An 18,093-nucleotide genomic window follows, 5' to 3' on the forward strand; every position below is an offset into this window, starting at 1 on the left:
TTAACAAAACTCCAGTCAAAAAAATTAAACCAACTACTAAAATGAATAATATCATGCATCACAGCATCAGTTAGAGAAAGGCTCAACGAGCTCTTGCGCAACTTGGTCACGAAAATTTGAGAATCAGATTCTAAAAGCACCTCAGAAAAAACCATGTTCTTTTGATTTTTTAAGGCCAAACAGAGCAGCTCGACCCTCAGCAACCAGGGGATCCCAACAAGCTCGAACACGGCGTACAGCAACAAAGATAACCTTGCCATCACAATCACGCGCTACTGCACCTAATCCCACCCAACCATCCACACAAAGAGAGGTGTCTACATTTATCTTATACACACCAGCTTGAGGGGGAGACCAGATACCACGACCAGCAGGGACAGAGGACAAAGCTCGACCTCCATAAATCTTTTCAGCATACAACCCAAAATCAGCCACCATTCTGCAATGACGCTCAAGTATAACAACATCAGGTTCAACCATATTATTAAAGACCCATTTGTTGCGGCGAAACCAAATGGACTAGATCATAAAGTAGCATTTTTGTATATAGTCATCGTTAAATTGATCAGTCCACCTGACCAAGATCTCCCCAAAATTCTCCCCCTCCCCCACCTTACAAAAAATGTATCACACTTTAATATCATTAAATATGTGCATATTCCTACATCTTTTATACAAGTTGCTGATTTTTTTTTTTATTACTAGTGCAAGTTCAATCAGGCTATGGAATGTATCAAGATGTTGAGTGCAGATGTATTCAAGTACCTGAGTTCAGTTCCTGCTTCCAGTTGGTCTAGACATGCTTTTTCAAGCAAAAGCAAATCCGGTATGCTCCCTAACAACTGTTGTGAAAGTTTCAACAGTGTTATTAGGGAAGCTAGAGCCAAACCTGTTTTGACAATGATGGAGTGGATAAGAAGATGGGTCATGAAGAGATGTTGTCAAAAAAGGGAGGGTTTAAAAAACTTTGAGGGACTCATAATGCCTTCTGTAGTAAAGATGGTAGAAAAACAAAGGGAATATGTTAGGAATTGCATTGTTACTCAAGCTGATTTGTGGGAGTTTGAAGTGGACTGTGATGGGGATACATATGTGGTCGATTTGGTGAGTAGGAAATGTGGTTGTTATAGGTGGGAGTTGATGGGAATTCCATGTACACATGCTCTAGCTTGCCTAGACAAAATAAGGTTACCCTATGAAGATTATATCCATGAGGCATATCATGTGGAGGCTAGGGATGGCAGCGGATCTGGACCCGACCTGGATCCGTGGATCCAGATCCGTTTTCCACGGATATAGGTCTTCAAATTTTGGACCCGACGGATCCAGGTCAGATCCGGGTCCTGTTGAAAAAAAACGGATCTAGATCTGGGTCTAACCCCCAGACCCGGACCCAGATCCGTTTACCCGTTTTATAATTTTCCTATTAAAAAAAATTAAAATTATTTGTTTCTTTATTAAACATGTTTATGATGTTAGTGATGAAGATTAGCCTTTTTAAAAGATGGATTTTTGATGCTCACATCGGATACATTATCGTTGTTTTTTTGCTTGCTCATTTGTAACATCGTACTTTTTCATTGTTTATAATTTTTGTGTTCTAAAGACAAGTGTATAAGTTGGTTGCTTTGTATTTTTAGATTAGTTGTATAACTTTAATTTAGGTTGAACTTAATAAACCTCCAGTACAAGATTTTTGGCCCAAACACTACATTTATTGTAAAAAATTAGGCAAAACATATTGGACCCGTTTTAAACCCGGACCAGGTGGACCCGTTGGATCTGGATTCGGGTCTTCATTTTTCAGACCCTGCGGATCCGGGTCGAATCTGGATTCAAGCTAGAAAAAAGGATCTGGATCCGGGTCCATCCAGACCCGGTCCAGATCCGACCCGTTGCCATCCCTAGTGGAGGCATAAAAGGCTACATATGCACTTACTTTCCACCCAATGCTAGATCAGAGTCAAAGGGAGAAAGTTGGACAAGAGGAGCTACTTCCTCCTGCTATTAGGATAATGTCAGGGAGGCCTAGTCAAAAGAAAAGAAAAAAACAACCAGGGGAAGGGAAAGTGGCAAAAGAAAAGAAGAAGAATAAATGCTCAAATTGTGGCGGTGTTGGCCACAACATCAAGAAATGCAAGAATCCTACCAAGGTAAATCCTCCTATACCTAAAGGCGGGAGACCGAAATCAACTAATCCAACAACTATGAATCAAGAGAAGAGGAAGAACAGAAAGAGAAAAGGGAACAACAGTGGAGAAACTAGTGAACAAAGCAGCCATCAACATAATCCTTCGAGCCAAGCATCCCAAGCAAGCTGCATATCAATACCATGACGTCGTAATTGCTGCACTTTTTTTTAGCAAGTGCCTAGCTGATGTTATTGAAATTCTGTTAAGTGGTTCGTGTTTTTTATTGTATTACTTTCGAACTATATTGGTATGCTCTTTTGTAAGCCTTAAGAACTTTAATTCAGGTTCGGTTTGTTTAAAATATTTTGTTAAAACAGATCAGAAAATCAGAAATGTTCAATGATATGCAGGTCTGCAGATTCATGATAATTGTTTTGTATAGTAAGTTATTTCAAATTAAAAACAAAAGGTAATTCGTAAGTACCAAGTTCCATTTATTAGTAACAACTTACAACCAAAAGAGCACATTATTTACTGCTCAAAAGATCTAATACATTATTTGTTCATAGTTTTTTCAAATTTCAACCATCATTAATCAAATAAAAATATACAAAATGATGATGCCATAGTAGCATAACTCATTCAAGGTCCGTAAACCATTCTCCAACATCTCACTTCCTATTGACATTTATGTTCTACAAAAGAAAAAAAAATAAAAATTATTAAACATAAAATATTAAAGTGAACCAAAAATTATGCTAAAAGATAAACGTTTAACAATTATTAAACATAAATTTCAAAGAAAACCCACCAAATTTAAGAGAGAGAAAATAAAAGCAAACCCACCAAATTGAAGGAAGACAAAATCAAGGAAACCCACCAAATTGAAGAGTGAGAAAGCTCATTTTCGTTGAATATGAGTTACAACAATTGGGGTTTTATGGGGCATTGATATTTTCATGTAATTGACAAAAAATAAATAAACTCAAACAAATTAATTGAGGTAGTGTGGGTTTTTAGGGGGGGGGGGGTGGTGTATTGAGATTTGAGAGGGATGGAGTATCAAGTTTGTGGAAGAGAGAGAAAAGGAAAAGAATGGGGGAAATATTAACAAAACCATAAATAAATGAAATATGTGCCCTACACATGTCTTTAACTAACCTGAAAATTAAGGTCAACGCTTGAAAAAAAAATTTAGGTTGTGGACAACAATGAAAACTCATTTTAAAGACAGTTGTGGACAAAAAAAAAAATTAATATGACAGTTTTGGACAAAAAGTTGTCAAATAAAGGTAGTTTTGGACAAAAAATCCTTTATCATATAGCGTGTCTGGGTGAGCTTTTTTTTTTTTATTTTTAGGAAGGTGGGCAAATTTATGTGGTGCTTACTGCTTAGCAATTTACATAGGAAGTAAATCAAATAAGAAAAATCATTTCTCCAAATTGACAGTTTATTTTTTATTTTTTAAAAAGCCACCCGGGTGATGAGAATTGATCTCGGGATTTACTGAAACCGGAAGGGAAACTCTAACCATTTGAGTTATCTCTCACTCTCAAATAATTGAGAACTTTATTATGAGGTGAATGAAGTATTATAAAGGTATAGAGTAAGGCTATTAGATGACCAAAATATTTTACCATACCAATGACCAAAGTTCATGACTACTTTCATTTCAATATCTAATGGTTGCTCAAGAAAATTTGATCATCAACTTTTTCTCTTCTACTTTTACCATACCCTATACTGCTATATATTATATCTCTTCAATCTCACCATAATGGAATCCACGTGGCGCTCTACCATGCTTTGCCCAACAACTTAGTTTTGGTCATGGGCAAACCTTGATCATCACCCAAACTCACCATTTTTTTTTATTTATTTTCAATATATTAATGCAAATCTATTATTCTCTCTCTTCATGACCAAGGTGTTGGTCACTCTGCTAGGCATACTTTAATGGATGACAAAAAAATTCTGGTTATGGATTATTATATAATTTCTCTCTCTTTCCACTCATCCATTATCAAGTCACATGACCAACAATGACCTTTTATTTCTCTTTCTTTCCACTCCTAATGGTTGTCTAAAATAACTTTGGTCATAACATGACCATTTTCTTTCTTCTAATTTTTAAGTACCAAAAGTTCTTTCTTTCTCCTCATGACCAGGTAATTGGTTATCCAATGACTTCTCGGTCATCATTAATTATTTATAATCATATTGAATCTTGTTAGATTTAAAGGTAACACATGTTGTGTCATTATGTGTCTTATGCCTAAAACAAGCTAAGAAATAAAAGTGTATCGTGATGGAGTGACTATTTTAAAATTGGCTCATGCATGACCTCGTACACATGTTGTGCCAGCAGCCATGCCAATAAGGCCTCTTAACCATTTTGGTATTTTTGTTGGAATAGTAAAAACAATTGTAAAAAAGTGGGTTAACACTTAGTTGTCTCAACTTGTCATGCTCGTGCTAAATTCTGAATTTGTGATGACTTGTAGTCTACCATAATATACATTGTGGTGTGTTGAAGTTGTGATGAGGCGATTCATTTTCATGTCGTGTCTAATTGACATTCGTTACAACTCGAGTAATGTTCTATCTTTAGTTAGGTTCATAGTTAGATTAAAGTTGAAGTCAAAGCTCTTGTAAAAAAAAAAATCGAAGTCAAAGCTCCATAGGTCCAAAGAGGCAAAGAAAACTTTCCCAAAATTTTGAAAGCACACTCCTTGGCTCCTTGCATTAATTTTCCCGCTCATTAGCCTCTTCATCTTCCACCTTTCTCTCTCCTCGAAAAACTCTTCAAACTTCAAAAATTCTCACTCTAAACAATTCAAACACAACATTTCTCCAGTTACCTCCCTCTAAAACCCCCACAAAATAGTTTCCCCCAATTTCTAGGGTTTCTAATTCGGAACCCTTAATTCATAATTATGCACATCAAAGAGATCTGCTTAGAAGGGTTCAAATCCTACGCTACAAGAACTGTAATTCCTGGGTTTGACCCCTTCTTTAACGCAATCACTGGGCTAAATGGGTCTGGGAAATCGAACATTCTAGACTCCATTTGCTTTGTTCTAGGTATTACGAATTTGCAGCAAGTTCGTGCTTCTAATCTTCAAGAATTGGTATACAAGCAAGGCCAGGCAGGAATTACTAAAGCTACTGTTTCGATTATCTTCGATAACTCGGATCGTAGTCGCAGCCCTTTAGGGTACGAGGATTGTGCTGAGATTACTGTTACTCGTCAGGTTTGTGCTTCAATTTTACTTATTAATTTTCTTTGATTTTAGTTATTTGGGTGATTTTTTTTTTTTAAAATTGAGTGATGTTTTATTGTTATTGTTCTTTGAATTTCTAAATATGATGAAGGTTATAGTTTTCGCGTCGGAAAAAAGTTAAATTTGTAGTAATATTGAGAAACAGTACAAATGCAAAATAGGTTTTTTTTTTTTGAAACCTGCAAAATAGGTTTTTTAATTGTGCCAATATTCGCATTTTACCATTCACAATTCACACTTAAAATGGTTCATTGTGTTTGTAAATTGTTCAAAGATAGTTTAGTGGAGTGTGATCACTTTCCCAGGTTATATTTTTTCTAAAAGTTTTCGTTTTTAGCTCAGTTTTAAGTTAAGTTTGTGGTTTCTTTGTATGTTTGAGTATGTCAATCGAACCTTTTGTTTTAGTTCAAGCCATTCTAGGTCAATCACATATACCTTCTAGGTGGTTGATTCTTGACATTTTAATATGGGTATGAACACTTTGACATTTTATAATCTAGCCAAGCTTGACACTTGGACACGTCACATGTCTGATATGAGCTCCCGGGTCCAAGTAACATCGATAGTGAAACTCATTTGCTATATAAAGACAATGCAGTATGTTTCTTATAAACACACTAATTATACAACTCTCTCAATTTTTTCATCTACCAATAGGTCCTATTTATTCTGGTGGCCTTTTGTTTGTATCATTAATCAGTCTGAACCTAGCTTTCAAGTAATTTATCAACCTTTTTCGACTGCTCATAAGAGTCATAACGTCATGAGCTATTAAGTTTGCTTTTGGAAATTGAAATTACAAGGAGCTATATGCTTATGGTCAAATTTTGCAGATCGTGGTTGGTGGAAGGAACAAGTATCTGATTAATGGGCACCTTGCCCAACCTAGCAGGGTACAAAACCTCTTCCATTCAGTGCAGCTCAATGTGAATAATCCACATTTTCTTATTATGCAAGGGCGTATTACAAAAGTTTTAAACATGAAGCCTCCTGAAATATTGTCTATGCTTGAAGAGGCTGCTGGGACGAGGATGTATGAAAATAAGAAAGATTCTGCTTTGAAAACACTTGAAAAAAAGCAAAGTAAAGTTGATGAGATTGATAAGCTTCTTGATCAGGAAATCTTACCTGCTTTGGAAAAGTTGAGGAAGGAAAGAATGCAGTACATGCAGTGGGCTAACGGGAATGCAGAGTTAGATAGGCTTAAAAGGTTTTGCATTGCTTATGAGTATGTGCAAGCAGAGAAGATTAAAGATGGTGCAGTCCATGAAGTGGAACAAATAAAGGCTCATATTGCCGAAATTGATACCAATGCATCTAGGATGAAGTCTGAGCTTCAAGAATTGGATGCCAAAGTGTCGGAGTTGACAGCTGAGAAGGAAGCAAGTATGGGAGGTGAAATTAAAACTTTGCAAGAGAAAGTGTATTCTTTAGCTCAGGATCTTGTGAAGGAGACTTCTGTCCTGAAAAATAAGGAGGATACTCTCAAAGGTGAACAAAAGAATGCTGATAAGGTAGGTGTTTTTGTCTCCAAACGTGTTTGGTCGTGTATACTGTAACAATTATTTGATAAAATTCACATTTACTTAATCTTGCAAGGTTGCTAAAAACATCGAAGAACTTAAACAGTCTGTGGAAGAGAGGGCTGCTGCTGTCAAAAATGCTGAAGATGGTGCAGCTGATCTTAAACAAAAAGCTCAGGAACTCTCTAAAGAATTAGATGACAGTGAAAAAGAATACCAGGTACAATATCAGTTTTGATCAACATTGTGATCATTTGCTTACTTGAATGTTTGTTTACAACCTTTTTTTAAAAAAAATCATGTAAAAGGTGAATGGTTTTGAACAGGGTGTGCTGGCTGGTAAGAGCAGTCAAGATGAAGAGAAATGCTTGGAGGATCAGTTAGCAGATGCTAAAGTGGCGGTAGGAAATGTAGAAATAGAGGTAAAGCAGCTGAAAACACAAATAACCCATGGTGAGAAGGAGCTAGTAGAGAAAACTAATCAGTTAAAGTCAAAGCGCAATGAGGCTACTGCTGTAGAAAACGAATTGAAAACTAGGAAAAAAGAAGTCGAAGCTGTTAGGAAGTCATTGGATTCTCTCCCTTTTAAAGATGATCAAAATAGTCGCATGGAAGCTCTGCAGCAGGTTAGTATCATAATGATTATTACTAGATTGTTATTCTATCTCTTCAGTATTTTTTGCCCTCATCTTCTTTTAATACCTTCATTTATCAGGAGCGTGCAGCTGAATTGGAGGAAGTGCAGAAACTGGAAGATAAAATAAGAGCTCTTTCAGGACAGTTGTCAAATGTTGATTTCACCTACCGGGATCCTACCAAGAATTTTGAGAGGTCAAAGGTTAAAGGTGTTGTGGCGAAGCTCATCAAAATAAAAGATGGGTCAACAATGACAGCTCTGGAGGTACTGGATGCAATTTTTACTGTTTTTTTTCCCACCTTTTAAAAATTTATGTTTGCTACTTGGATAATGTTTTTCTTGCATTATGTACTTTATGTTTCTAATTACAGTTTTGTATTTCAGGTTGTGGCTGGTGGTAGGTTATTTAATGTTGTAGTTGACACAGAAACCACTGGTAAACAACTTTTGCAAAATGGTGATCTTCGAAGAAGAGTCACTATTATTCCTCTGAACAAAATTCAAGCTCATGTCATTGCTCCCGATAAACAGCGAGCTGCTTCTAATCTGGTTTGTTTATACACTCTTAACGCTAGGTCATATCTATTTCTAACAGTTTGTTCTTGTAATGGTTCTTATATACTAAATTTTCAGGTAGGAAAGGAAAATGCAAAACTGGCACTTTCTTTGGTGGAATATGACGAGGAATTAAAGGTACTTGTCTATGTTTCTGTTGTTACCTAATCTCATGTAATTTATAATTTAATTGCTTGTTATCTATTGCCTATTATATCCAATATAGGCTCAACAAGAAATAGCTTTAAAATTAAATACTAGTCGTACTACTATTCTGTAATTTTGTTAAGCATCTTTTGTGATTGCACTAAGAACTATCCACTTCAAACGTTTCAAGTATAATCTTTGAAGTTGCTTCTGACTCTATATGTCAAAATATGATGAACTCCACAGAGGGCTATGGAGTACGTTTTTGGATCCACGTTTGTGTGCAAGACCAGGGAAGCTGCTGTAAAGGTTAGTTCATATGCAATATACTTCAGAGTCAAATTTACGACATGGACATTTGAATATGTACATGATGTTAGTTGGTCTTTGGAGAAATTTCATTAATTGCAGCATTAAATTTAGTGGTATGTTGGAGAAAATAACTGTTATATGTTGAATCCAACATCTTGTGTCTTGAACTGTGACAGCTTGGTACAGAAGCTAATATTGTGCTTCCAACTTTACACTAATATAATGTTGAACTCATATGGTGACAGGTTGCCTTTAATAAAGATGGAAACATTGATGTCAGGGAGCCATGTGTCACCCTTGAAGGCGACATATTTCAGCCTAGTGGCCTCCTGACTGGCGGTAGTCGTAGGTAATAGCTACCCTTTCAACTTCCATTATTTCAAGTTAATACAATAGCAGTAAAATTTCCTGGAACCCTCCATGGAAAGATATTGTTGTCAAACCAAAACTAGGTAGCAGATTTTGAGTTTCTTTTTGATGTTGTCAGGGGCGGTGGTGAATTGCTAGGACGTCTCTGTGCTTTGGCCGATGCTGAGACAGACCTTTCTACTCACCAGAAGAGATTATCTGAAATTGAAGTGGAGGTTAGTATCCACTTGGAGGATGGAAAGTATTTAGTTGTTTCTTGTTTAAAGTTGCTGTTGTACAGATCTGAGTATAAATACTCTGATGTGCTGATGCTGAACAGTTATACTGTTCAACTTATTAAAAAGTTGATTTGCTGTTTGATTTCATTAACATCTACATATAAATTTTCTTGCTCAATTTGTTATTGCTTAAGCCTTAATGTGGTTATGCATAATTGTACCACGTTTGAGTAAAGTCTGGCACAGAGTATGTTCCAAATTCAACTTGTGATTCAGATGCTTAGAAGTCATAGATTTAGAATATTATGCTTCTTTAGAGAAAAAAAAAAAAATCTACTGAGGCCTCATTGAGCTGAAGTTGATTTTCCAGTGGATATGTGGATGGACTATTCCTTTTTAATTGCAAATATTCACTATTCAGCTTGGTAATCTAGAAATATTTATTCCAGCTTTGGTTATGTATCCTCATCCTTGGTAATAGACGGATGGCAGAATTTTAATAAACTTTTTTGGTGGCCAATCAGTTTGGCTCATGTCATGGGATGTGACAAAGTTTTACACTAGCTGTCACTGGCCTATCGAAACCCTCCTCCTTTATCCAGGCTTTGGACTGGCAGCGGGAAACCCCCTGGCGGAGTTAAACTGAAACACTTACAATTATTTGTTTGATGGGTTGTTAGAAGTTCTAAGAAGGTTCTGACTTTGATCTGTGTCTCCTTTCTAAACAGGAGTCTGATGAGTTGATCTTGCTTCCTCTTAATATTTCTGAAAGCTTTAATGCTACTTTTGCAGATTGACAAATAGCTTAACTTTGTTAGGTAGTATTGCTTTCTGTTTATCATTTTATGCATAGGATCAGTTTAATTAACAAGTATCGTAATTTTGCAGATTGCTCAGCTCCTTCCCCTACAGAAGAAGTTTACCGACCTTAACAACCAGTTGAAACTGAAAGAATATGAGCTCGAATTATTCAAGGGCCGTGCTGAGCAAAATGAGCATCATAAGGTAGTATTGCTTCCTCTTTATTGTTTCATGCTTTGTAAATTTTTGTGCATTGCTACTTTATTTACTGTACATGGATGAGAGTACCATAGCTGGGATTCCTTATCTAATGTTGATCTTTTTTTTCTTTTTAATGCAATGCAGCTTGGAGAATTGTTGAAGAAGATTGAGCAGGATGTGTCAGATGCAAAATCTACTTTGAAGGAGAAGCAAGCTGCTTATGAAAATTGTGTTAAGAAAGTGTCCACTCTTGAGAAATCAATTAAAGACTATGATAAAAGTAGGGGTGCCAGGCTCAAAGATTTAGAAAAGAAGATTAAGGCTCTTAAGAGCCAAATGCAATCATCATCAAAAGATCTCAAGGTAAGTCATTTGGATAATGTGATTGACCTAATTAATTAATTAATAAATGTTGCACCTTGCAACAAGTCCTATCATGTTTGATGGGCTTCTTTTATTTGTATGCTCTTTCTTTTTCTCACTTTACACATTTTTTTTTTCAACCAGTTATCTTTTTATGCTCTTTTCTCGTTCTCAGACGGTTCCTTATGACGATTAATATTAACTGACCCCAAATCATTTTGGGACTATGGCCTTGTTGTTTCATTTCCTCGTGTCATCTGATTCGGGTGTGCATTTTGTAGGGGCATGAAAATCAAAGAGAAAAACTAATAATGGAAATGGAAGCTGTAGCTGAAGAGCGTACTTCCCTTGAGAGCCAACTTGATTCTCTGCAGTCTCAAATCCAAAGTTTGGTCTCTGAAATCAATGAACAGAAAGTCAAGGTTACTCAGTTTTTATATCTTCCGAATGCATGATGTTTAGTTAGTGCCCTTAATGGTAACCTTTACAGCATTTTAACTTTTTAATTTGTTTTTTCCTAGGTGGCCTCTATTAAGGAACATCATGATGAGGCTCTATCAAACCTTAATGCAGCTCGTTCGAAGTTGAAGGAATGCGACTCACAAATTAGTTGTATTCTGAAGGAGCAGCAAAAGCTCCAAAACAAAATAAGTGACGCAAGCCTTGAGAGGAAGAAGATGGAAAATGAGGTAATTTTGAGTTCATTAGCAAGTTTTATTAGTTTTGTTTGCGTTGGATGTATATTGTCGGTTTCCGTGTCTTCCATGTGTCCCATGGTATAATTATTTGATGCTGTACTGTATGACTCTTAAATGCACAATCTTTAGCCAATAGTAGGTACAATACTGGGGATTTACGTTGTTTCATACTGTGCCTAATCTTTATGGTCTTTTCTATAATCTTTGATCTGGCTATTATTATTCTTTCATACATTAAGACCTTTTTGATGCCCCAAAATGCTGTTCCCTGCGTAATAATTTGTCATGCATAGGTGAGAAGGATGGAGGAGGAACAGAAAGAGTGCTCTTTGAAGGTTGACAGGTTAGTAGAAAAGCATTCCTGGATAGCATCTGAGAAGAAGCTTTTTGGTCGAAGTGGAAGTGACTATGATTTCGCATCTCGTGATCCTCGCAAAGCGAGGGAGGAACTAGAGAGACTGCAGGGCGAACAATCAAGGTAGAACATATACTTTATATTTAATTCTTTTAGTTTGCTTTTTTTTTATATGCATTTTTAAATTGAATATTTTTATTTGCTTTTTTGATGATGGATTTTTAAGGGCAACATTTTTGTAACTTCTTTTCTTTCCTCAGTCTAGAGAAAAGGGTAAACAAAAAGGTAATGGCAATGTTTGAGAAAGCAGAAGATGAATATAATGATTTGATATCCAAGAAGAACATTATTGAGGTTAGCTTTCATTATCACCTTACTGTGATGTCTCTTGCCAAATATTTTACTCACTTTATATGTCTTCTTGGACAGAATGACAAGGCCAAGATCAAGAAGGTCATTGAAGAGCTTGATGAGAAGAAAAAGGAGACCTTGAAAGTTACTTGGGTGAAAGTGAATAAGTGAGTCTCTATCTTTCATGCAATCTTATTTCCTTCAGTTTTATCAGTTTTCCAGCAAACTAGTTGCTATCTTTTGGTATTCTTGATGTGCTTACTAGCCATCTTGTTTCATTTCAGCGACTTTGGGTCCATCTTTGCTACATTATTGCCAGGAACTACAGCAAAGTTGGAACCTCCTGAAGGTTGCAGTTTTTTAGATGGCCTTGAGGTTCGCGTTGCATTTGGAGGAGTTTGGAAACAATCACTGTCTGAACTAAGTGGGGGTCAACGATCTCTGCTTGCATTATCTTTGATATTGGCTTTGCTTCTATTTAAACCTGCTCCGCTTTACATTCTTGATGAGGTAAATAAGTCATATCAAATATTAAATCTTAGAGTAGATGTAAATAGACCTGGTACTTTGTAAAAAGGGCATCGTCATGTCATTTACAAATTTGTCAAATACATCTTTTCTACTGTGTTTCTGTGGAATGTCTCTTAGTCAATTGAAGTTTGCCTGTGTTTCTTATTTTTCTTAGAAGTGTGCCATGGTTTGTGGATCTTGCTTTAGGTTTTAGGTTAGGATGGCAAGGAGTTATGTTGCATTGTTTGTTTTTATTAATTTGTATTAGTAAAGAGGGCCTAACAGTGATTTCTGAATGTCCTCATGCTAGCTGGTTGTGTCAGTTGGTTCATGTTTCTGAGAATTCTGACTCTGTTAAGTTCTCCATTTTGATTTTTGCTTAGTTGTCTTGTGTTTGATGCTAACTGGTTGAATTTGCCTATAAACTTTCATTTTGAATATGTTGTCTTTGCATGTTTGTTAGGTTGACGCTGCTCTTGATCTGAGCCATACACAAAATATTGGAAGGATGATAAAAACTCATTTCCCTCAGTCTCAGGTTGAACACCCTTCATCTATTGCCTCGGTTTAAATTTACAGTACCTGAGAAAGATGTTGCATTCTACTTCGTTTCTGTTACTCAGTTTGTGTGGTCTCCTTGATAGTTTCCGTTTTTGCTGAAGAGCTTAGTTTATGCTTTCTAATGTTTCCAATTGAGTTCTGCGTAGGCCATGCTATTTGATAGTTGAAATTTGAATTTGGGATTGATGTAAATTGATTCAGTATCTTCCTGACTTCTCTCAACAAATATGTGGTCTCTCATATCTCATTTGTTTGAGTATTGGTATTGGTACATAACATCTGTAGTTCTGAAGCTGATAATTGGGTCCTTGCAATTACTTCGTATTAAAGAAAAAAAGTCCTGGTCAACTGTCTACATCAATCAAGACTAATTTGGTACATGGTTTGTTGTAGTTTGAATACACTTATTTCTGCGACTTAGTGCCATAATTATGGTTGATATATATATATATATATATATCTGGGTTTTAAATTTGATGATTTATCTTATAGTCACAATTTACTTACTTGCTAAGTCTCCTATTTAAGATTGGTTTCTGATTGTCTGTCAGTGTGTTGGGGGAAGAAAAAGTTGCCTATGTGACTGACATAGGTAGATTGTACCAAGTGCAAACCAGTGATCACCAACAAGTTTAAAGCGCAAATGTAGTATGAGTACTAAGGATTACAAACCTGAAGTTGAGGTTCAATGTTTGCTAAATTTAATTACATTTTAATAAGCTAGTAGCCTCTCATAATATATGGTGCTGTTTAGTGGGAGTGAGAATAAGTAACTGACGTTTTATTTTATAAAAGTATTAGCAGCATGTAGATGGTACTTCTTTGTCACAATTTCATTTAACTGATGCAATTCATAAAGTGGACCTAAGTTTTAATTAGCAGTCAACAAATATGACTTTAATTACTGTCTTCTGCTTTTACTGGTAAAAATTGAAGTTCCTATTCAGAATTTATCTTTTTTCCTGATATATGTCTTTTGGATTTTCTAGTTCGTTGTGGTTTCTCTTAAAGAAGGGATGTTCAACAATGCAAATGTCATATTTCGCACCAAGTTTGTTGACGGAGTTTCCACTGTTCAGAGAACTGCCACAGCTAAGAAGTGATTTCTCAATGTCCATAATTAGAGGTAACTCTAATGCTTTCATGCACCACTTGTCTCGTATGCTTCTTCATCCTCAAGTTCTCACAAGTCTCACAACTATACTTGTGTATACTGGTCTGTGTATGAGGACTGAAGTAAACTACCAGGATTAGGATGGGGTTATTTATTTTCTTTGGTAATTTTTTTACTGGGGATCATTTCTATAATTTAGTTTGCGGATTGGTTCTTGGAATGTGGGGTCTCTTACGGGAAAATCAGCAGAATTGGTAGAAGTAATGAAAAGACGACGCGTGAACATCATGTGCCTCCAAGAGACAAGATGGACAGGAGAAGGAGCTCGAGGCTTGGTTTTGGGGTATAAGGTATGGTATGTTGGGCAAGAAACGAGCCACAGAACAAGGAATGGTGGAGCTAGGAACGGAGTTGGTGTGGTTCTCGATGAGAGGTTGGCAAAAGAGGTGATCGAGGTCTATCGGAAGAACGATAGGTTGATAAGGCTGAAGTTGCTATGTGGCAAGGAGATTGTGAATGTTATCAGTGCTTATGCTCCCCAAGTGGGTTTAGATGCAGAAGAGAAACGACAATTTTGGGAGGACCTAGACGAGGTGGTGCAGGGTGTCCACCACTCAGAGAAGTTATATATTGGAGGGGATCTAAATGGGCACGTTGGGGCGAGCCGAGATGGCTATGAGAGTGTCCATGGAGGCTTTGGGTATGGGCAGAGGGACGCCGGTGGTGAAGCTATTATGGATTTTGCCCAATCATATGATTTAATTTTGGCTAATACTTGGTTTAAGAAGAGGGATTCACACTTGATAACTTTTCGGAATGGAGCAAATGCAACTCAAATAGACTTCCTGCTCACAAGGAGCATAGATAGACAAAGTTGCATAAACTGTAAGGTTATCCCAGGGGAGAGTGTGGTCACCCAACACCGGCTATTGGTAATGACTATTCGTCTGAAAGAGAAGGCGAAGAAAAAAGTTAGACAAGAAGAACCAAGGATAAGATGGTGGACCCTAAGGGATGCAAAAGCTAAGGTTTTTACAGAAAAGGTAATTGAAGAAGCGGATTGGGATGGAGAGATGGATCCGGACATGACCTGGTTACGAATGAAGAACTGTTTCCTAAGAGTGGCCAAAGAGGTCTTAGGGGAAGTAAGGGGAAGAACTTCGGTACAGAGAGATACTTCGTGGTGGAATGAAGAGGTGAAAGCAGTAATTAAGCAAAAAAGGGAATGCTATCAAGCCTTAGGAAAATGTAGGAGTGATGAAACCTTTGCAGCGTACAAGGAGGCTAAGAGTAAGGCAAAGGCAGCTGTTCGCCAAGCAAAAGAAAAGGCATATCAGGAGGTTTATGAAAAGCTTGATTCCAAGGAGGGAGAAAGGATCATTTATAAGATGGCAAAGAGAAGACAAGAGGCAAGGAAGGATATTGGCATGGTGAAGTGTGTCAAAGATAAGAACCAAATGGTCCTAGTGCAAGAGGAGGGCATCAAGGACAGGTGGAAGGGGTACTTCGATGAATTATTTAATGGAAGTAATGGAGTTGTGATAGGAGATACCTCTATGAGTGATGAAGAAATCAACATGGAGTATGTGCGAAGGATTAGGAGAGTAGAGGTGGAGATTGCACTGAGGAAGATGAAACCTAAGAAGGCGGTTGGCCCTGATGGGGTACCGATAGAGGTGTGGAGGTGTTTGGGTAAGATTGGTATTGATTGGTTAACAAACCTTTTCAACAAGATATGGACGGCTACAAGGATCCCACAAGATTGGAGGAAGAGCACCTTGGTCCCGGTTTATAAAAACAAAGGAGACGCTCAAGATTGTTCTAACTATCGAGGAATTAAGCTTATGAGCCATACTATGAAGTTGTGGGAAAGGGTGATTGAACAAAGGTTGAGGGCATGCACAAGCATTTCAGATAACCAATTTGGTTTTATGCCTGGGAGATCTACTATGGAGGCAATCCATTTGATAAGACAAATGATGGAGTTTTATAGGGTAAAGAAGAAAGATCTTCATATGGTCTTTATTGATTTAGAGAAGGCATATGACAAGGTGCCAAGGGAGATACTTTGGTGGGCAATGTTGAAGAAAGGTATCCCACGAAGGTATGTAGACCTAGTTAAGGATATGTATCGGGATGTGTCAACAAATGTGAGGACATGCGGAGGGTTGACAAAAGATTTCCCTATTACAATCGGATTGCATCAAGGGTCTGCATTAAGCCCTTTTCTTTTTGCAACGGTTCTAGACGAATTAACTAGACCAATTCAAGATGAGGTTCCATGGTGTATGCTGTTCGCAGATGATATCGTTTTGGTGGATGAGACTAAGGATGGGGTTAATGTCAAGTTGGAGCAATGGAGGCAAAGGTTGGAATCTAGAGGGTTTAAGCTAAGTCGGAGTAAGACTGAATATTTGGTATGTCGTTTTGGCACTCAGAGGGGGACAAGCAATGAAGTGGTGAGTTTGGATGGAAAGGATTTGACCATGAGTGAATGTTTTAAGTACCTAGGGTCGATCATCCAGAAGAATGGTGACATTGATCAAGACGTGACCCACAGGATTAAGTCAGGGTGGCTTAAATGGAGAGCGGCCACGGGAGTGCTATGCGACCGCAGCATTCCCTTAAAGTTGAAGGGAAAATTCTACAGGACTGCCATAAGACCAGTGTTGCTCTATGGTACAGAATGTTGGGCTTCTAAGAAAGAGCATATTAAAAAGATGGAGGTTACGGAAATGCGCATGTTAAGGTGGATGTGTGGAAACACTTTAAGAGATAGAATCAGAAATGAGGTTATTCGCAAGAAAGTAGGTGTGGCGGGCATTGTAGATAAATTAAGGGAAAATCGTCTGCGTTGGTTTGGACATGTAAGACGGAGACCCGAGGGTGCACCGGTGCGAAGAGTGGAAGAGTGGGACCATGGAGGGATTAAACGAGGAAGAGGGAGACCAAAGATGACTTGGTTGGAAGGAGTGAGGAAGGATATGAAGTGCATGGATTTACGTGAGGATGAAGTTTTGGATCGTAAGGGATGGAGGAGAAAGATTTATGTTGATGACTACACGGAATAATCAAATTTGGTTCATGTTAGCCGACCCCACTTTTGGGATTAAGGCTTTGATTGATTGATTGATTGATTGATTGATCATTTCTATCTTATGCCTGAGATCTAATTAGGTTCACCAAGAAACACTTGGTCACATCCTCAGAGGAGATGTGACAATAATCTACTACCTTCATCTGCTAAATTGGTTACACCTGTTTTATTGTACCCAATGCACACATTTGACCATCAAAATCACATGTGATGGTTAAATAAATCTACAACCTCAGTGATGTGACAATAACTAGGCATTCTTAAACATGGATGGCAATATTTGTTGAGATTTCAAAATTTGAACTCCAAAAGGGAAATGTAACCAATTTTGTGAAATGGAGGCAGTATGAGGAAAGGAGCCCATACCATAAGTCTACTCCCGGTCGTGTTGTTGCTATATCATCCAGGAGTATGTGCTATACGGTCTGGCTTTAGAAAGAAGTTTTGGTATAGACAGTTTTTGTTAAGGAGAACTAGTAGATCAATTTGGCTCCGACATGTTACCATAAATTCTTTTTGCTTTGGTTGCTTGAGAATTGCCTCCATCTGTCCATCATACAAACATGTTCTACAGATCATACATTCCTCTTGACCTGACATTATATTTTCCGTTTTCCAGGACTTGACAAAAATGGTTGCTTACCATTTAGATCTATCTGCCAGCATTACAGCATCCTGCATTCCTGCTCCTCCTATGGATTTGGTTTACATTTTCTGTATGTATTTATGTATATATAAGTAGCCATTGGTAGCTTTTTTTGGCAGCCTTCATAGTGTTGTCTTTTTACTTGTAGTTTATGTACCGCCTTCATTCTATGTAATATTTGATCAATTTCAATCTTCTGTTGATTATTGATCACTGAG

At 37.3% G+C, this 18,093-nt stretch overlaps 2 protein-coding genes across 2 annotated transcripts; both read left to right on the top strand.

Annotated features, from left to right (window-relative positions):
- Window positions 1-723: 723 nt before the first annotated feature.
- LOC145590672 (uncharacterized) lies at window positions 724-1,299 on the top strand. Its single transcript, XM_081647085.1, has one exon. It carries the CDS (start codon window positions 724-726, stop codon window positions 1,297-1,299), a length of 576 nt encoding a protein of 191 aa, XP_081503211.1.
- A 3,615-nt stretch (window positions 1,300-4,914) lies between these two features.
- Window positions 4,915-18,030, top strand: LOC145592637 (structural maintenance of chromosomes protein 2-1-like). The gene is made up of 21 exons (XM_081649143.1): window positions 4,915-5,387; window positions 6,251-6,931; window positions 7,017-7,160; window positions 7,267-7,566; window positions 7,656-7,841; window positions 7,962-8,126; window positions 8,211-8,270; window positions 8,526-8,588; window positions 8,837-8,940; window positions 9,079-9,175; window positions 10,067-10,183; window positions 10,325-10,543; window positions 10,825-10,965; window positions 11,065-11,232; window positions 11,535-11,719; window positions 11,857-11,950; window positions 12,026-12,114; window positions 12,232-12,457; window positions 12,921-12,995; window positions 14,008-14,144; window positions 17,849-18,030. The coding sequence occupies exons 1-20, from the start codon at window positions 5,070-5,072 to the stop codon at window positions 14,119-14,121; spliced, it is 3,546 nt and encodes a 1,181-aa protein (XP_081505269.1). The 5' UTR covers window positions 4,915-5,069; the 3' UTR covers window positions 14,122-14,144; window positions 17,849-18,030.
- The last annotated feature ends 63 nt before the right edge of the window (window positions 18,031-18,093 follow it).

The sequence above is a fragment of the Chenopodium album genome, chromosome 18 (assembly GCF_948465745.1).
Source record: "Chenopodium album chromosome 18, dcCheAlbu1.1, whole genome shotgun sequence".
NCBI classification, from domain to species: domain Eukaryota; kingdom Viridiplantae; phylum Streptophyta; class Magnoliopsida; order Caryophyllales; family Amaranthaceae; genus Chenopodium; species Chenopodium album.

Coding starts and splice junctions, on each gene's coding strand:
- LOC145590672 (XM_081647085.1), top strand. CDS start 724: ATGGAATGTATCAAGATGTTGAGTGCAGATGTATTCAAGTACCTGAGT.
- LOC145592637 (XM_081649143.1), top strand. CDS start 5,070: ATGCACATCAAAGAGATCTGCTTAGAAGGGTTCAAATCCTACGCTACA. Junction 5,388..6,250: donor AGATTACTGTTACTCGTCAG/GTTTGTGCTTCA, acceptor CAAATTTTGCAG/ATCGTGGTTGGTGGAAGGAA. Junction 11,720..11,856: donor CTGCAGGGCGAACAATCAAG/GTAGAACATATA, acceptor TTCTTTCCTCAG/TCTAGAGAAAAGGGTAAACA.